The sequence below is a fragment of the Poecilia mexicana genome, unplaced genomic scaffold (genome assembly GCF_051168715.1).
Source record: "Poecilia mexicana isolate PSO_F unplaced genomic scaffold, ASM5116871v1 scaffold_8, whole genome shotgun sequence".
NCBI lineage: Eukaryota > Metazoa > Chordata > Actinopteri > Cyprinodontiformes > Poeciliidae > Poecilia > Poecilia mexicana.
In genome coordinates, this window is record NW_028263377.1 from 12,958,975 (window position 1) to 12,977,834 (window position 18,860).

The window sequence follows — 18,860 nt, forward strand, 5'->3', positions numbered from 1 at the left end:
TCCCAGGTTTCGGGCTGATTGCTGGTTTCCAGTTGTAATAATTGAAGCTATGCATTGACTCTAGTTCGCTCCTCTTTAGGTCCAAAGATAATAACTTCAGTTTTGTTTCTGTTCAGCTGGAGAAAGTTTTGGCACATCCACACATTGATCTGTTCTAAGCATCTGTTCAGTGATTGGATGGGTTCAGAGTCACCTGGTGACATCGTGATGTAGAGCTGCGTATCATCTGCATAGTTATGGTAGCTGATCTTATTTCCTGTTATAACCTGAGCCAGTGGGAGCATATAAATATTGAAAAGAAGGGGTCCTAGGATTGAACCTTGGGGTACCCCACATGTGACCTTTGACCTCTCTGATGAGAAGTTTCCAATTGAAATAAAGAAATCCCTGTTCTTTATGTAAGATTCAAACAAGTGGAGCACTGGACCGGAGAGTCCGACCCAACTCTCCAGTCGATTCAGTAAAATGTTGTGGTCAACAGTGTCGAAAGCTGCACTGAGGTCCAACAGAACCAGCACTGTGGTTCTCCCACTGTCTGTATTTATATGGATGTCATTGAACACTTTTACAAGAGCCGTCTCCGTGCTGTGGTGAGCACGAAAACCAGACTGGAAGGAGTCAAAGAGATTCATTATTGTTAGGAAACTATTTAATTGTTTAAAAACTGCTTTTTCAATAATTTTGCTGATGAATGGGAGGTTGGAGATCGGCCTGTAATTCTGCAGTAGTGATTTGTCCAGGTTGTTCTTTTTTATCAGTGGTTTGATAACAGCTGCTTTCAAAGCCTGGGGGAAAACACCTGAAGAGAGCGATGAGTTCACTATTTGGATCAGATCATCTGTCTTTCATGTTTTCATGGAAAACATGAAAGACAGATTTTCATGGAAAACATGAAAGACAGAGTTATGTCACATATAACTTAAGTTACATTTTTTTGCGTTAGCAGTTCGAGCAGCCTTTGTTACAGAGTGGAGTATTTTTTTTTCCTCTTTTTTTTTTTCTTTCCCCAATTACATTTTTTTTCCCATTTTGGGTTCTTGCAGGTTCCTGTTTGTGGGTTAATTATAATCTCACTTCCTAGACCAGTGTGTAAGAAGGAGACAGTCCGCAGAGACTCACGCTCCTATTATGAAATATCCAATGATCACCTGAGATATCCACAAACAAGAAGATGACTCACCCTCTGCCGAGAGGAGTTTCACCTTTGTAGAGCTAATCTTGGCTGCGTAGAGCCATTTTTAGTTCGGTGCTGGCTGACAAAGGAAGTTAATGCAGTGGCAGGATCCACCCCCGCTTTTTCTATATCCATCCTCCCTGCTCTGTTTTCTCTTTCTCCAGAGTGATGCAGTAAGGGATCAAGCAGACCAGCGTATTTTATACACAGCCCGATTCCTTGGGGTTTTTTTGCCGTGTGCTACCGTGAATGTTACTTTAGGTGCTCGAGTGCAGTAAAAAAGAAAATACTCATTTGCTTAATAGTTTAAGAGTTAAAAAACTCGTCTATCCAGAAAAGTTGATCAAAAGTTGTTCAAAAATTGTGTGTATGCTAGGAGTAAACACCCAGAGGAATGGACTCAGAGCAGATCTATGTAAATAATAAAGAAATTGTCAGAGTTAGAAACACAGATGCAGGTCCAAAACACTTACAAATTATGACAGATAAACTGATTTCCTCCGTCTCAAATGTTGCCAATCTGACAAGAACAGAACTTATAACGTTAACTTAGAATATCTGTTTAATGCAAAAATAAAGTCTTGAATGCAGTTCTGCTCTGTTGAGAGTCCCAGTGTTCCCAAAAGTAATTTTTAGCCGGTGTTGTTCATCAGCATTTCAAGAATGACTGCTCTCTATGCAGAGCTGTCTTTGGGATCTGTGACTTCCTGCTGCTTGTTTGTGCACTGAAAATCACATTACTCGAATTAATGATTTGCAAGTTGGAGGAATCCCTTCCGTTTCCAATTTTTCTTTGGGGAAAACAGTTTTTAATAAATATTTTTTTTTTTCTTTCATACATTTACTGACAGATTGTTGATCTTCTGACCACTTTTTTTCTACTCAAGGGCTCTACATGTTAAGGAAAATAATTCCTTATTAAATTATTTTAATCATACTGCAGGAATTGTGCACTGGTTTATTTTTATAGGATCACAATTGTTCTTGCTTTCCGGACAAATTTGGCAGATGAAGTGTTCAGCAAGAGAGCACATTTACTCAGCAAACTCTGGTTCCTGAGCAAACTGGGGAATTTCTCAAAGCTGATAACATATCTGCAATTCTTGAGGGTAGAATCAAATTTAAAGTCGTGTTTCTACATCGACATGCAGCGTGGATTTTCAAACGAAGCCCTTTGGTTTGTGAAAGATAAATAAGACAAATAGGAAAAAGTGCAAACATTTTGACCTGACCAGGAATATTTACATTTTTTTCTTATTCATTAAGAAGCGATCTTTGGTTTCTTTTCCACTGTGTTGGTTGATGTGAGCTCACTCGCTACCTTCTTTCTTTCGCTGCCTAACAGTTGAGAGGATCGACTCTGCCTTCTGTGAAATGAAATGACCGTTGTACACAATGAGCCTCCCTTGACTGCTTTGTTTGCCCCAGAGTTGTTTCATAAATAGACTAGACTCATTCTGCAAGGGTTTTTTTTTTTTTTTTTTTGGTGAGGATGCAGCAAAGCCAGATTGACTCTGCAGTTTGTGCATTGCCGCCGCTGCTGCTGCTTTCATGCAGTTTTACTAAACCAGCTTTATTGTCCATAAACAGTTATTGTTTTACCTCCAAAAAAAAAAAAAATGTCGTAATTAGTTCCCTTGGAATATGTGCATGTCCTTCCAGCCGTAAACATTTAATCTTCTGTGATTTTTCGAAATTGCTTAAATACGTCATCAGCTTGACTAATTAGGGTCTTAAACCTCAAATCCGTTGGGGTATCAAGATTTGAGACGTTGCATCTTTGCATGGTTTTGCTTTCTCTTCTGTCATTTTAAGATAGGGAAGATTTCAATAATAATTTTTCTTTAAATGTTTCCTCCTTAACTTTAGGCCGGATGAAGGTCCCTTTTTTAACTGTGTGGTGCTCAGAGTTTTGCATGTCAGGGCAAGGAGCCCTTTACGAACGGAAGACACTAATTTCATCTACCGCCGATGGACTCTTTTAGGACTTTTCATTGTGTCTAGCTTTATGCAGAAACATTGCTAAAGAACTGCACAAGCTACAAAGGTTACACTGCAGGGAGTTGACACACACGCACACACACTGTTACAGTCCAGGAACAAGAGAGGAGAGAGATAATGGCTGAGCCAGTGACAGTCAGATAGAGGCAGTAATTAATTTCAGCTCTCTCCTCTCTTACTCTCAACTTCCAGTCCCTCCAGACAAGCCCATTGTTGTCCACTAATACAGTTATTAATGGGGGCCAGCACACAGACAACGGCAGTCAATCAAACATTATTTTTTCATATTAAGCGCCACCTACACATTCAACAAAATATTCAAAGCCTCCCTGTGAATTACAGAGTTTGTGTTTTTTTTGTTGTTTTTTCCACACTTGTATGTTATCAAGCTAGTTTCAGCAAAGTCACTTTGTGGCTCTTCAGCTTTATTTCATAAACCAACAACACTCCTGTAATGTGCAGCTCACAGTACAGTAGGTCGGCTTTTGAAATCTTAACCCCCACATTTTTCTTTTTTTCTTTTTTTTTTGAAAACATAAGTCATGGCTAAACGTAATAAAGCCGTGTGAGTCATATGAGATGGTGTGTGTTTGCATAACAGATCTAAGTATAGTCCCATAAGCACCATTGCAGAATTTTATAATAAAAATGGGCTTATTCGGGAATTGAAGAGGAGTGACCTTATTTCCACAGTGTCTTTTGGGAAATATCTTCTGATGTAATACAGTGTTGTTGTTTTTTTTTGGCTACGGGCACAATGCATTCAACTGAAGTGAATTCATGTTTTGAATATTCGTTCTCAAAGCAGTTTCAATTCGCCGCTACGGTAGCACGCGTCTCCAGAAATAAATCTACCAGACGAGATTCAAGCAAGCGGGGATCATTGATGACAATAAAAAAATAAAAATAAAAAATTCCTGAGTGATTCAAGCTCAATTACTTTAAAGCTTATAATATACCCAGAGCAAAAAGCAAATACCTAAATCTAAAACTGTTTCAACAAGGTATTGAACAGCCTAATTGAGGTGATATATCAAACGTAATTGCTTCACACTGAGCGCCCAAGGATTTGATAGTAAAATTAGATGTGGCTCGACTAATGAGCATTTGGAGCTTTATTACTCGAGATCTTGTCTTTCTTTCTCTTTCTTTTTCTTTTTTTTTGAAACAGTAAAGATTTATAAAGAGAGAATGATTGCTACATAATCACTGACAATGCTTTCGAGCAACAAAACAAATTGCCTCATAATTTTTTGTCTTTGTGTATCCTTAGACAGTACAACGTTTACCGCTGTAGAGGTGAACGAGAACAGTGCTTTGCAAAAATATTCAAACCTCCATTTATTTATCTTCTTTTTTCTCACATTCAAACGTTAAACTTCAATAGATTTTCATATTTTATGTGACAGACCAACCTGAAATAAAACATTGCTGTGATGTGGCAGGAAAAGTGTGCGTAGCTTTCAAACTTATTTAAGCTTAGAAATGTTTTTTTTTTTTATTATTTGCTGAGTGAATTTTATTCTTATAACTCCTAAGAAAGATAAATGCCTGTAACTAATTCTCTTTAGTTTTTGCCCGATAATTAAATCAAGCCCAGCTGTGCATAACTGAATCACAATTTGGCTGTGTGGCAAAGGCCTCAGAGATTGAAAACTAGCATAGCACATAACACACCATCACCATGGTGAAATAAGGAGGTGGCAGCATCATGCTGTGGGCATGCTTTTTTTTTTTTCAGCAGAGTTAAACCTGCTGAAAAGGCTTTTGGTAAAGGCTGCCAAAATCTTGAGACCGTCCATCAGTCACCTAAACTGTGTAATGAAATATTTTGTACCAAACCAAATAAACGTGAAAGAACTGAAAACCTTTCAGATTTTTACTTACTATATAGGCAAAATAAAAGTAGTGTAACTATTTCCTCAGCTTTACAGTAATGAACTGTTTTGTGTTGGTCGACGACACAATGTCCCCAAAAAACAAGATGTAAAAATGTGATAATTAGTATCAGGGGTGTGAATAATTTTGCAAGGCACTGTATATGAATGACTAATTGCAGTTTGTGAACGTAGATTAATAAAAAAAAATTTAAAAAAAGGGGCGAAAGCCTGCCTTGCGTGTGCGCACGGGCTCTTTAATAATCCTTTCAATGGTGTATGCATTTTCCTGCGTGTTTTTTTGTCCTCGCATGTCCGCATGTGCACATGTTTGCGCCTGCGTGCATCCTGGTCTGCTGGCCTCCGTCCCGTGTGCGTTTCTGTCCGTGTGCGTGCGTGCGTGCGCGTGTTTGTTTGCGTGTGTGCGTGTATGTGTTCCAGGAGAGCCAGTGGTTGGACAGCGTATCTCTCCTAATCAAGGATACAATAGATGGGGAGATGCTGATGATCGACAACCTCTCCGGCTCCGTCTTCCACCATTACTCCTCTCCGCCTGTCTGCAAAGACTGCAAGGGCCACCCGCAAGAGGTACCACGCTGAACACACGTAAAACACTATTCGGCACACACACACACACGCACACGCACAACCCTGGGCAGGGCTGTGTATGAGAATATGGAAGGTTTAAGTTTTTAAAAAAGCTGAACAGAAGCAAAAAAGATCTAAAACTTTTCTGAGCAATTAAATATTCATTAACCATTTTTTGTTAATTATGGCCATTTTCATCTCCTCACACCTCATGTACAGACATCTTGGTAAAAGAAGAAAAAGAAAACAAAGCAACAATATTAGCTAGATTAGCCTCCTCTTAGTGGAATTACTTGCAATAAAATGAGCTTTAGCAAGAAATCCATAGGCTTAATGAGCGAGAGCAATACTTCCCCAACTACATCTGAGCTTCTCGAACTGCACTACTTTTTCACTGAATGTAAATCAGACCTGCTGTTGAGATGTAGATTAAAATAGACAATGTTACTGGTTCAAGCACAGTTTACCTGTAAACTAATGAAAAAAGAACATGTTTGACTTAAAATAATTTAAAAAATGAAATATTGGGTATTTTTATTCTGACTACAATCTCTTCCCCCCCAAAGACTTATATCTACAATGAGGCAATGCAAAAAGTTTGTAGTTTTCAGGGCTAACAACTACATTCAATGTCCGTCAGTGTCTTCTAGTACTTCAATACGCAATTGCTTTTGTACCTCCTTGAGAAAAAAAAAAAAAAAAATGCCTTACTTGTTTTTGCTTTATCATGTTGTGTGTTGTTGGGAAAAGCAGTATTTGAAGTTAATAAATGTCATTTCATTCTTTTGCCACCAAAAGACTGAAAAATGATTGCGATTTCACTTGCATTTCACTGACGTAAAATATGGAAAACCTAATATAAATCTACTGGGTATGAAAGATTTCTACACATATTTTTTTTATGCGTAGCTAGGACAAAAAATGTATGCAATGATTAATTTTAATGTGTTTGTATTACATTTGAGCCCTAATGACGAGTCAGAACAGAAATTGTGTACCTAAATATCAGCCTTCATAAATACTTATCCGTACAAATATGGACGATTTTGCCAGCTGATGGATTTCAGACTGTAATGGACTGGTGTGTAGGTAGACCATCCAATTAATTCTGGGTTTATTCTTGATTATTCCTAGAAAACCCATATAATAAACATCTATATCCGGTACACTCCAAATCAGGGTCATACTCAGGGAGATGCATTTGCATGCCATATGAAAATACACTGATAAAACCATGTTGCATGGCTGTTTAATGGATTACTGAGGCCACTCTGCATGAGCTCACAAATGCACCCATCCTTCATGACTGTATGCTTGCATGAGAGCACACACACACACACACCCCCACACACACACACGCACGCACACGGCCACCCACAGTCTCCTTGAGTTTTTATTCCAAGGTGTCTTGTTAACAGGAAAGTCTTGCATTCAACAAGCACTTAGAAACATACTGTCCTGTGCGAGTGTTGTCCATCACAGTGACAAAGTGCAGCGGGTCAGCTCAGAGGAGGAAGTAACTGGGATCTACACCTCCTCACCTGTCAGCTTCGCTTTCTGCCTGTCTGCAGCTGCTGTCAGACCATCAATCTTCTCTTTCTCTCGTTTACATGTTTCCTCTCCTCTCTGTGCACTTCCACTCCTTTTGCTATCCGCGCTCGGTCTCTGATTTGCCACGTCGGGTCCAGAGTGGTTCCGCTTCGGTTTATTTTGAGCACTAAGTGCCTTGCAAAGTATCCATACCCCCCTTTTGTGTTTTCACATTTCGATGGCAAACGTCAGAGTATTTTATCAGGATTTTATGTGATGTAAAAATAAATAAATAATAAATAAATAAAAAATCTGAAAGGTTGGACACTTTGTACTATGACTCCCTTAAAATTAAACGCAGTGTTAAAAAAAAAACCTTAAAAAGTCACCTACCTAGTAAATAGAGTCCACTTATGTGTAATTTAATCTCAGTAAAAGCACAGTTGTTCTGTGAAGGCCTTAGAAATGTGTTTGCTAGTGAACAAAAAACATGAAGACCAAGAAACACAACAAACAAGTCAAGGATAAAGTTATGAAGGGGTATGAAGCAGGGTTTGGTTTAAAAAAAAAAACTATATCCCAAGCTTTAAACATATCAAGGCTGTAAGAACATTCAATTATAGTTTTAAAAATGTCTTACAAGTGAAAAACACTCACTCACTAATCATCTAGTCAGAAAGGCTGCCAACATGTTCATGGTAATTATAGAGATCCATAGCTCAGGTTGAGAGAATCTGTCATGATCAGAGTTGGTGGAAAGAGGGCAGGAGAAAAATATAAGAGAAATATTGTGAGTGGCTACAAATGACTTAAGGCTGGGGTGGAGGTTTGCCATCCTAAACGTCCGGCTGTATCTGCAACAGAAAAGCAGAGATTAAAACGGACAGAATTGTTTGAGTGGTCCAGTCGAAGCCAGAGTTTGATCCAAGGAAGAATATTTGATACTGATGGTCACAGGGGATCTCCATCTGAAGAGAGTTTGAGATATTAAAAAAAAACAAACAAACTCAGAGTTAAAGGATGTGGAGAGCTGGTAGAGAAACACTCATTAACCCAGGGGAGTTATATGCAAACGCAGACAGTTAACCACGACTTTGTTTTGGTGTATCACGTTAAATCCACAAGAAATACATTGAACTTACATCTTGTAGCTCAACAAAAGGTGGCAAATGTAGAAAGATATCATTTTTATATGTGACAGTTTGGGCTTGTACAGCTAATCTTTCTACAAATTACTGTTAGATGGTGAAGCCTTCACAGGACTGGAGAGTCTAAAAGGCCCTACTGGAAATCTGGGCTTAATGTGTGTAAGAGGAGAATAATTCATCGTGTTTCTCTGTAAAGAGCCCTCGAGGCAACCTGAAAGTGACAGTTCAACCTTTACCATTAATTTAGCTGCATGTGTTGACCTTATGCTTCCTTTAGACCAGCGTCCTTCTATATTGCTTCATTTGTAATCACAGCAGTGCATTTACCGTAAAGCCTGTTGTTAACCTTTGTGTGTTGGGTAGGAAATTACCTTGCGATGGCCGCTCCTGCGGGGCTTGGAGGTCACATGACACAGCAAACGGTGTGCCAGTGTGACTCGCGTGCTTTGGTCACGAGAGATTTCATTTCTCTTCGGTCCCCCTTTTTCTGTTGAACGATCCTCCCTTTCCTTACACTGAAGTGAATACTTACAGTTTGCCGTTTCCCATCGAGTTCCCGAACAAACTTCTGGAGCAGAAAAGTTTCCTCCGCCTTTTGTACTCCCGTGTTCTCCCCGAAGGCACGGCGAAGAGCACAAGAAGAAAGACGTAGTTTCTCTTACGCGTCGATAAAAACACCTGCTGGAAGCTTGCAGGGGTCTTTGTTGAGGCTATTTATTGCCCACCTATGAGACACGAGTCAGATACGGTGCTGCCACAAAGTACCACAAGCGAGGGCCACTACATGAATCAAAACAGCACAACTGTGAAGTGTTTCTCTGAGCTAATGAGTCGCTTTGCTGTGCTTGTGCCTTGTGTCTTTGCTTTGCTTCATTACGTCTCTCTCTCTCTCTCTCTCTCTCTCTCTCTTTGGGATCTGTGGCAGTGGTGATTAACTGGCTCATATCAGCAGTGAATCTCTCTTTATGAGCCGCTTTGTGCACGTGTTAATACATGGCTAACCAGCCTCGCTCCATTGAATTTCACTTGGCCCGCTTTAAGTGCTGCGGTTAATCCACCCCGCTCACGCTGACTATTTATTGCTCTGCCACCTCGAAGAAATACTGCCGGGATGCCCAGACAGCATCTCCGATTTCGGCGTGTTTTGAAATATTGCTGAGGAAGCGCACATGAGCTGATCTGCATGTTCTGCGAATTAAAGAAAACTGGTTTCAAGGAGGTTTTTTTTGAAAAAAAAAAAAAAAAAAATCTCTAATACCACTTTAGAAAATGAGACACATTGGTTTAGATGATGATTACAAAATACTTGCTTGAAATGTCTCACCATGCTCTCTTTACAGACACATCCCACAGCATTATTGCCTCTGAATTGTCAACAACTGGTGCATCTTGGAGGAGGTTTTGTCTTTTTTGTCTGTGACGCTTTTGCTGGTATATTAGAGCTAACGAGTAATCAAAAAAATAAATAAATAAATAAATACATCCTGCAAGATCTTTGTATGTTTTAGTCACAGTGAGGACTAATGAGATTGTGTTCTTCCGGGATGATGGAAGTGGTCACCGTTTCGTGTTTCTGTGGCTTTTAAAGGCATCAGTAAGTGAAATAAACTCTTTGCAGCAGATCAGAATGGCAGAGATTGAGCAGGCGTCGCTGAAGTCGGAGCCACTCTCGGATAAGTCCTCGTCTCCTGCTCTCCCTGACGACCTGAGCCTGGACGACCACACCAGCTACATACTGCTGATGCAAGACGGGAAGGTGAGTTTAAACTGAGGTTGAACGAGAAAACACCCCATATTACAGGAGAAACGGTAACTCAAAGGAGCTGGAAAAGATACCAAAAACACACTCTTTACTCTCAGATGTAAACTGCCAAATGCCTGAAAAAGATCTGTTTTTCTTTTTGTTTTGTTTTTTTCGTGTCCTCTCTGGCTGCGTGGATCTCAGAATTGCACTGTAATGTATTGTTTAGATTTTGTTTGTTCATCGTGTTATGTTTTTATCATGTAAAGCACTTTCAATGACATGTTGCTGGTATGTGCAGTACAGATAAACCTGATTTAATACATAATATAAAATATATAATATAAAACCTGTTGATTTTAGCTTTACCTTTATGTAATAATTTCATTCAGATTTTTTCCATTGTCTCTTTCATAATTAATTGAAGAAATATGAGCTTCCCTTCTTTGAACAGAACTCCTATCGAGGCCTTTTTTAATTGAAAAGTTTTTTAGTGATTTCCTTGTATATTTGATTAAGTCCTTTAATAGTTCACCTTAGAAATAATAGCTGCAAACAGAAGTTTTCTGGATTGCCTTGGGACGGGTGTTAACGATACGTCTGCTTTGTTTCAGTGGTTTCAGTTTAGTTATAGTTATATTTCTAATATAGATATTGTGTTCAGAAGGCCTCTTTATCTCTTGCTCTGCGTGTATCAGGATAAAATATCTTGTCTTTGAGGAGCCCACAGTCTCTAACCACTTCAGACCATCTCATGAATAAATCCTTGCCACATGCTCCCTTTAGTCTCTTTTCCTCGCTGGTTCTCATGCCTACCTTTCTTTGACTTAGTCTCACCGTGAAGAAATTATCTGTAATGCTTCACCTTTTTTTTCAGTCTTACATCTCTGGTAATTACACACCTGTCCTGCACTTTCCTCCAGCCCCTCTATCTCTGTCCCTTATCATTTTCTTTGTAACAGGGTAATGCTTCTTGTTTCTGGATACCCAGATGAAGGCGCAATCAGAAAGTACGACTTTGATTCTCTGCTCCTGCGTTTTAAGAGAATGATTGGAGTAAGACGGGAAGAAGAGGGGTTAGTTAATAAATGAGAAAATGTAAACTGAGCACGGCATAGTTTAGAAATCATGTCATGCAGGTAGCGTATTAATCTCTTTCCGGAGTCAAATTATGTTCTCATTCCCCTGTAGGATGGAGAGCGTTTCTCTATAACCATTATGCCTCAGTGAAATACTGAGTTTAGGGTTAATCTACAGTAAATTAATGAAAATCGATATGCTGCTCTCTGAGGGGACGGAAACAGAACTGCAGTCTCACTGCCGCTACGAGCTACTGCTAATATACAAGCAACGGTGGCCTTTTTTTATTACAAGGACGGAATAAACTCATTTAAGCAAAAGCTCATATTGTTCACATTAATCCCATTATACCTACAATAACATACAATTCCAGAAAGATGCATATTACTTGTGTTTTTGCTGTGAAGCAAATTTTTAAACGTGCTATTCAGATGCACTTGAATTGACTGTGAAGAAGGTTAAAGTGTGATCAGGTTTTTAAACAACATCCCAAATTTGGACCTCTCAAGGAATATTGTTCAATCTGTCATTTAAAAATTAAGAGTTTTATTGCAAACTTTATAAGATATAGTATAGGCATGCCCAAAGGTGGGTGGAGTAGCCAAAATATCCTATTAAATGAGCATTATTTACTTCTACTTGAGTAAAAATATATTGAAGTAATGCTTTAAAATTACTCAGGTAAAAGTAAAAAAAAAAAAAGTATATGGTAAAAACCCCTACTTAGTTTCTAATTCCTTAACTGTTCTTATTTAATCTGTGATATTCATGTAATCATGCAGACAAAATACAAAACCATGTTCAGGTCTTTATACTAGCAAAAATAAATTACATCACTGCAAATAAAAAAAAATGGATAGGAAAAACACACACTTCCAAAATTCGGTTTTTCACAACATAAAACTTTTGACACCAATACTATTAAGTAATGTATGCATGTCCAGTGATCCACTGTTTACTAAATATTCCTTTGACCCTCAAATGGCACAACATGCTCAGCAGACAGAAAATAACAATGACTCTCTTTTTTTTCTTAAAAATTTGATTTGAAAGTTTGAAAGTTTTGTTTGTTTCTTACTTCAAAATTATTGTACTACTTTATATTGGGCTGTCACATCAGAGCGGTAAAATACATTAATGGTTGTGGTTGTATACAGGAAAGTGTATGTGCATTTCTCCAAGACAATGTGTATTAGAAACCGAAATCCCCCGCTTGATCTTTTTTTCTTATATCAAAACATTAACATGATAATAGCTCCTAATAATAATTTCCTACTGTTTAAAGAGGCACTTAAATGAAAAGCCAGTGGAATGATGTAAATCAGAGGACATGTTTAATATCCGTGCAAAGCCTCAGGGACTGTTCTGTTCTCATTTTCTAATAATTTTGTTCTCAACCAGGAATTGTCACATTGCGTGTACGATAGTTTAAACTTGACTTGTCCCTTTGGAAAAACCCATTAGACTTTATGGACCACATTTAAGTGTTCTTATTTGTCATTTTACACATGTGACCTGTTCTTACACGTTAAATTTCTTACTCCATAAATCTAAGATTTCGTTATGGAAAACTGGCCGTTTTTGACAAAAAAAAAGTTCACATATTAATCTGCATTAACACAGACAATCACGTTCATTCTTATTGAAGATTTTTTGCGCCCTTTCTTGTTCTACTTTAGGGAAGGTGCAGCAGCAGCTCCCATAACTCTGATGAGGCCGGTGGTGGAGGAGGCGGCCATGGAGGTGGCTGTCAGACTGAGGAACAAGGTCAAGGTCAGGGGGCGTCCCTGCACTGCAGGGCTTCCGGCTCGGACACAGAGACTGAGACTGAACTGCAAGAGATGGAAATGCAAACATACCACACAAAGATGTGCTCACCTCTCTGCTCCCCTGGTCAGTAAATTCCCACAAGGCTGTTTTTGAAGAAAGTTGTGTTTCAATCTTGCCATGATCGATCAAATGAATCAAAGTGTGGTTTGAGGTGATGTTTTGATTTGCTCACCACTTCATGAGCTCGTTGAGAAGAAGAGGTAGGTAAAAACGTAATACTAAACATTATGACAAGCTTGGCATTGTTTTGTTGAAGTAGTGCGTCAGGTTTAGATTGAACTGAGATATATAAATGTTAATCTAAATAAAGTCAAAGCCAAAAACCAACACTGAATGCTTTACTGCAGTAATAAACTCCTAGAGACAGGAAAAAAACAAAACTGGTGGAATAATTTGCTCTTCTATATTCATACCTTGTGCTTATTATCATGCTTCCAGAATGGCTGTTAAATTAAAATAACCAAAATCAAATTTAAAATACATCGCTGAAGCTGATGACTTGCGCAGATAAAAGAAAGACTTCACAAAAAGACGTCTAGAAATGAATCACTGCGGTTCTCTCCTGAAGGTGGGATTTCCAACATCAGCAGCAAGGAAAGAGGCAAAGGAGACGAGGAAAAGGGGGCCAGTGGCATTTCTACCCTCTTTCATCTGCCTGCTGAGTTTTTCCACTCTGCAGGAGCAGCCATCCCGGTACCTCCGCGCAGTCGGAGCCTGCGTTTGTCAAGAGGCCTCAAGCTGACCTCCCCAGCCTCTTGGGTCTCTTTCCGTTCCCCTGGAGCACCTCGAAAGATGCTCTGTGCACAAGTAAGCAGGGGGAGGTTACAAAACTAAATAAAACAGTGGAAGAAAAGCACATAGGGTGATGAATGAGAATGAAATTAATGTGAGCAGTTGCACTTTTCACAAAAAGAAAACGTATTACTCGATGCGTTCACTCTTTCTTTTCCGCTCCTCCTTTCTCCAGTACCCATCCCACAGTGACTCGTCCCTTGCCACTGGCAGCTCTGAAGGCAGCCTCCAGACAACCCTGGAAGAAGGACTGAGCTTCAGTGTTTCTCCATCGCAGAACCTGGAATTGCCAATCCCAACAGCTTCCTTATCACCCATGTGCCCTATCTCGCAGCCTGAAGACAGAATTACTATTTCCTCTCCAGTTCAGGCCCTAAAGCCTAGGGTGAACCCTCCATCTTCTGTAACCCTTCTGGCCACCAGGGGACACCAACGGAGCCAGAGCAGTGGACGAGGCAGCACAAGCCCCGGCTACAACCGTGACGACTCCATTGACCCATCAGATGAAGACTTGGGCATAGGCATTGGCTCGTCTATCGGTGGCTGTGGCTCCAGCCAAGCGGGCAACAGCGAACATTTATCAGAGGCGCTGAGCAGCGTGTCACTGACATCTTTGCTGCCGCCTAGCACCATCCTATGCCCTGGAGGACAAGTAAAGAAGTGCAACAGCACAGGTAGCCTTGACAAGGGGGGTCTTCTGCTCTCTTCCCGGTGCAGGGAAGGCCGCAGGGAAATTATGGGTATGGAGCTAATGGACCCCCAGGGCTTTTTGGCCAACCCTTGGACAGGAGTACTAGGTGACAACAGAAGAGGAGAGGGAACTGGAGTAATAAAAGATGCAGAGCACAGCTTGAAAGGGAAGAGCTCAAGCCAAACAACAGTGGGGTCTTGTCGAAAAAATAGATGAAACCTACCGTTTCGTTTTTCTTCGTCTTTCCATTTCTTGGAACTAAACCCATTGCCGTTCCTCTCACTCTCTCTGCTTCATCAGTGAGACAGAGGTATGATGAAACATGATGCACGGTATTTCAACACCAAATCCTCATCTTGCCCCTAAGCTTTTTTATATACATTTTTGACAATTCCTATATGTGCTATCTAGGGGAGTGGCCTTGGTTGTGGTTGATGTTCGCAGAATTGGCTCGTAGAGTAAACGCCCATGGGCAGAGGAGTGGCTCCTCTGCTGTCTTAGGAGATGTATTCCTGCAGGATCCGATGGGAAGTTGTGCTCACACTGAAAAACAGCAGTGCTTGTTTACAACAGGAAGTCAGTCGAGGAGGATGTTAGGGAGCTAAACCTTTAAGATGCAATAGCGAGTTAGTATTGCTCTGAAGCAGTTTCCTCCTCTCTCTAATGAGTTGAAGTTTATTGGGGTTGAAAATAAGAAATCCAATCCATTTCAAGAGACTCTGCTTAAAACCATTTGTGTCTCAAAGACAGGGCTAAATTTAGGCTTGTAGAGGACCTACTGGCATGGAATACATCAAGGTGGAAAGTAAAACTGAGAAAGGGAGGGCAGATGTAATATCTGCCTTTCCTGGCAGACCTTCGGCTTAGATCCGACGTAAATGTGAGGATGATGGAAAGTTCAGTGTGGTGCGGTCCGGGTCTGTGTTTGTGTTCCCGAGCACTGCCTCAGGTATCCAAGGCATGAATTAAATCATCCTCATTGCTGGCTGTACCGCATCTCAGTGTCTCTGAAACCTGACTGTAGGTATATCGACATTGTGTGTCTGTCAACTTGGTCGTCATGAAAATGGAAATAAATTGAGGGACAGTGGAGGTAAAACTGTGCATGAAGTGATTCGTGAAATTGGTTATTTTTCATTCTATCTCCAGCATTTCTCACTCATAAACATCGGGGGAATAAGTGTGAAAGAGAGGCGGGGAGAAAGGACTCAAAATCCTGTCAGAGAGCACCTAAGTGTGTGCATGAAGCAACTTTTTGTGCACTGAAATGGAGCTCTGAGTGCACTCTTTTTGACTGCACTCCTTTCTCAGCGTCTTCAAGGATTCTAAATGAAAGGACCCTGTCGCAAAGAACCTTGACTGCATGATGGGATTGCATCTAACCATGATTTTTAAATCTATATACAGATGTGTACTAAAGATTTCAGTGTCGGGTGATGACCATGTGATTCCTATTCCACTATTTTTGTAGACAAGAGAATAGGCACGTTTGCGTATTGCCATTAGTTTGTCCTTATTGAATCCCTGCAGTGTCTTTGACTTGTCTAGGACTTTTTGTCTGCCAGTGGCTTCCAATTTTTGTAAAAATTTTTTAACTGAGGGCGGTGCGTAAAATGACAAAGCAAAAAATTTCAAAGAAACGTGTGCGCTGAAATGATTGTCCCCTGCACATTTTCCTATGGGAATACTTGCTCCACAACGACTTTGGGAGTTTTGTTTTTTTTTTTTTTTTTGTCTCGGGTTTCCCATGAGTTGAAGTCTGTGGACGACCAGAAATGGGAACAGCCATACTCACTCACATTCTAGCTCACAAATATGGCTGCAACGTTCTTTGCACGTAGCCTCATGACTGAAAACCTCTGACAGCATAAACCATCACGACGAAAGCTTTAATTTTAGAGTTACATCACAACATATCGGTTACGGGCACCCTAGTGCACCTTAAGCATGGTTCTGGGATTGCAATACAGTATGCTACTTTTATCACATGATACTTCGATGCACTCATCTGCTCCATCTCATTGTAGCAACCCTTTCTAATTTTATTGTTTAATTTAAAAAAAAATGTGCAAAGTTTTTTCTCTCTCTCTCTCTCTCTCTCTCTCTCTTTTAATGAAAACTTATTTTGGTTTCGACCACTTAGAGTATTGCTTCATTCAAAAAGAGGATTCTGATGCCTGAGGTAGACTGTTTTAAATAATAATTTTAGTTTTAATTTTTTCCAAGACTGAACAAAACATGGAGGCGATGTGGGGAAAATGTGAGGTTTCGACCTCATTTATCATGCAAAATCACAACGATGACTATGTTTTATCATAAGGAGTTTGTTTTCGATGGGCAAGGCAATTACATGTGTGAGAGTGTGCACGTGTGTGCGTGCGTGTGTGTGTGTGTGTGTAAATAACTTCAGGTAAAGTGACTTGCCTTTCCCTGAAGCGTCCTGTTTGTCAGTGAGGAGGATACTTGTGGTATAAGGATGAAGATGAAAAGGCAAAGCAACCAAGGGCTGTTTTAGCTTCAAAGATATATTGTCCTATTACATCTTTTTAAGACGAACCGTTGTCAATGAACATGGCATCAAAAGGTTAAGCCTGACAACACAGCAATAAATGTTCCATGTATGTTCCCTGAGTAAATGATGTCAATGTGATTTTTAGCTCCTCAGAACAGAATTCATCAGTGTCTGTTTCCACTTTTATTTGTCTAAAACACCCAATCGGAAAGCACCTCTGCCCTCTCAGATACCAGTCAAAGAAGAAGAGATGGGCTCCAATTGGACAACTTGAACAAATGAGGTTATTGAACTCAGGTCGGGGGGTAAAAACCACTAGTAATATCTTATACAATAGCTGTGAAGTTGTGCTCAGACAGAATGCAAAGCAGGATTTTACCTGGTTTGATTCAGTTTTGACATTTTGCCCTGTTCTTATGTGCTTTTAGCAGCCAGATATGAGCTGTAACACCGCGTTTAAATCTTTGTGCAAACAAAGTGTGCCTTTATACATTGTGCGTGCAACAGCTCATACTGTGTCTGATTTCAAAAGTTGTCAGTAACTTAAGATGATCTTACCACATTACCCTCATTCAGTCTTTTTCTAATTACCTTTTTTTTTTTTTTTGAAAAATAAATAAATAAATGTTGACCAGAGCCATTTTAAATTTTTCAAAAAACATTTGGAAATTTCTAAAGCTATATGTACTAAAAAAAAAAAAAAAATACCACTGGACACAGTTTTTGCAAACTTTGGAACGAAACAACCCTTAGCAACTTGTTACAAAATTAATATCCAAATTATCCATTGCTCATTAGTCCAGGTCACTGCACAGACATCAATGAAACCTCATGAATCACATGTAAATATTTTTTTTCTAAAGAATCACAAACACAACATTAAGAGTGTAAATGGGTACACGTATTGCAGCTTATTATGTATGATTATTTATTAATCATAGTAATTCTTCCACCTCTCAAAGTTCACCTGTTCTTCTCTGAACCCCAAATTACTTTTCAGAAATATTCTCCGCTTACACAAATAATAACAAAGGATCCATATTCCTGTTCAGCGTTGCCATCATGTGATAGGACTTGAAAGGCAAAAGATGTCAAATTTGACAGAAAACCAGTTAGTGACTAGTTTTCTCATTAATATAAGCAGAGGCAGGAGTGATAATGGATTATTTAGGTAAAGCCAGATGATTTTGATCTAGGATTTTTTTAAATTATTATTATTATTTAAAATGGCAACAATTAACCATAGCAGAAAGGCAAGAATTTTTTGTAAAAGTGTAATTATCAGTTTTTGACTTTCCTGTAGTTAGGTCTGCTATTTTTCTGCTCTACTTTAAGTCATAGTCAACCCAGAACCAAAACTGCTTTGCCTTCTGTCCAAACACACTTTCCGAGTGTATAATTCACAATTGTACATATTTATGTATTTTGAGCTGCATGTATGCATTGCTGCTAATGAAAATGGAAATATAATTAGTATGCATCTTAAAAGAAAATGTACAAAGGTAAAAGAAATGCCCCAATGTTTTTGACCGCTGCTATGAAACCACAAAAAAAAAAAAAAAAAAAAAAAAAGGCGGTCTGAGTCAGAAGCGGTTGTTTTGTTCCAGCACATGACTATAAAAATATAAAAAGATTGTCTTTCCATGAGATGTTATACGTCTACTCTTCGTCTTCACAAACGTTATTTACATTGAAAGAATTGGTCCCGACAGCCGGCCGAGTCGGAACAGTTGGAAGGGAGAAACGGAAAGCTGACGGCGGGATGGAGACGCTGGAGCAGGAAGAGTCCAGGGATGACACAGACAGCTGAGTGAAGTTAACAAACAGCGGTGAGATGCTGCAGAAGAGGGAACTTCTGCAGACAGCTTGTCATCGGCAGCAGTGCCCAGCGGAGCC

General features: G+C 39.6%; 1 protein-coding gene across 1 annotated transcript in view; it reads left to right on the forward strand.

Moving 5' to 3' along the window:
• Positions 1–18,609, forward strand: part of cacna1ia (calcium voltage-gated channel subunit alpha1 Ia) — a 79,283-nt gene extending 60,674 nt beyond the window's left edge. Inside the window, exons 26-30 of the mRNA XM_088007885.1 lie at positions 5,326–5,640; positions 9,937–10,074; positions 12,819–13,032; positions 13,538–13,776; positions 13,937–18,609. Of these exons, the coding sequence (XP_087864011.1) occupies positions 5,326–5,640; positions 9,937–10,074; positions 12,819–13,032; positions 13,538–13,776; positions 13,937–14,668 (1,638 nt within the window). The 3' untranslated portion in view covers positions 14,669–18,609. The remainder of the gene's footprint in view (positions 1–5,325; positions 5,641–9,936; positions 10,075–12,818; positions 13,033–13,537; positions 13,777–13,936) is intronic.
• The last annotated feature ends 251 nt before the right edge of the window (positions 18,610–18,860 follow it).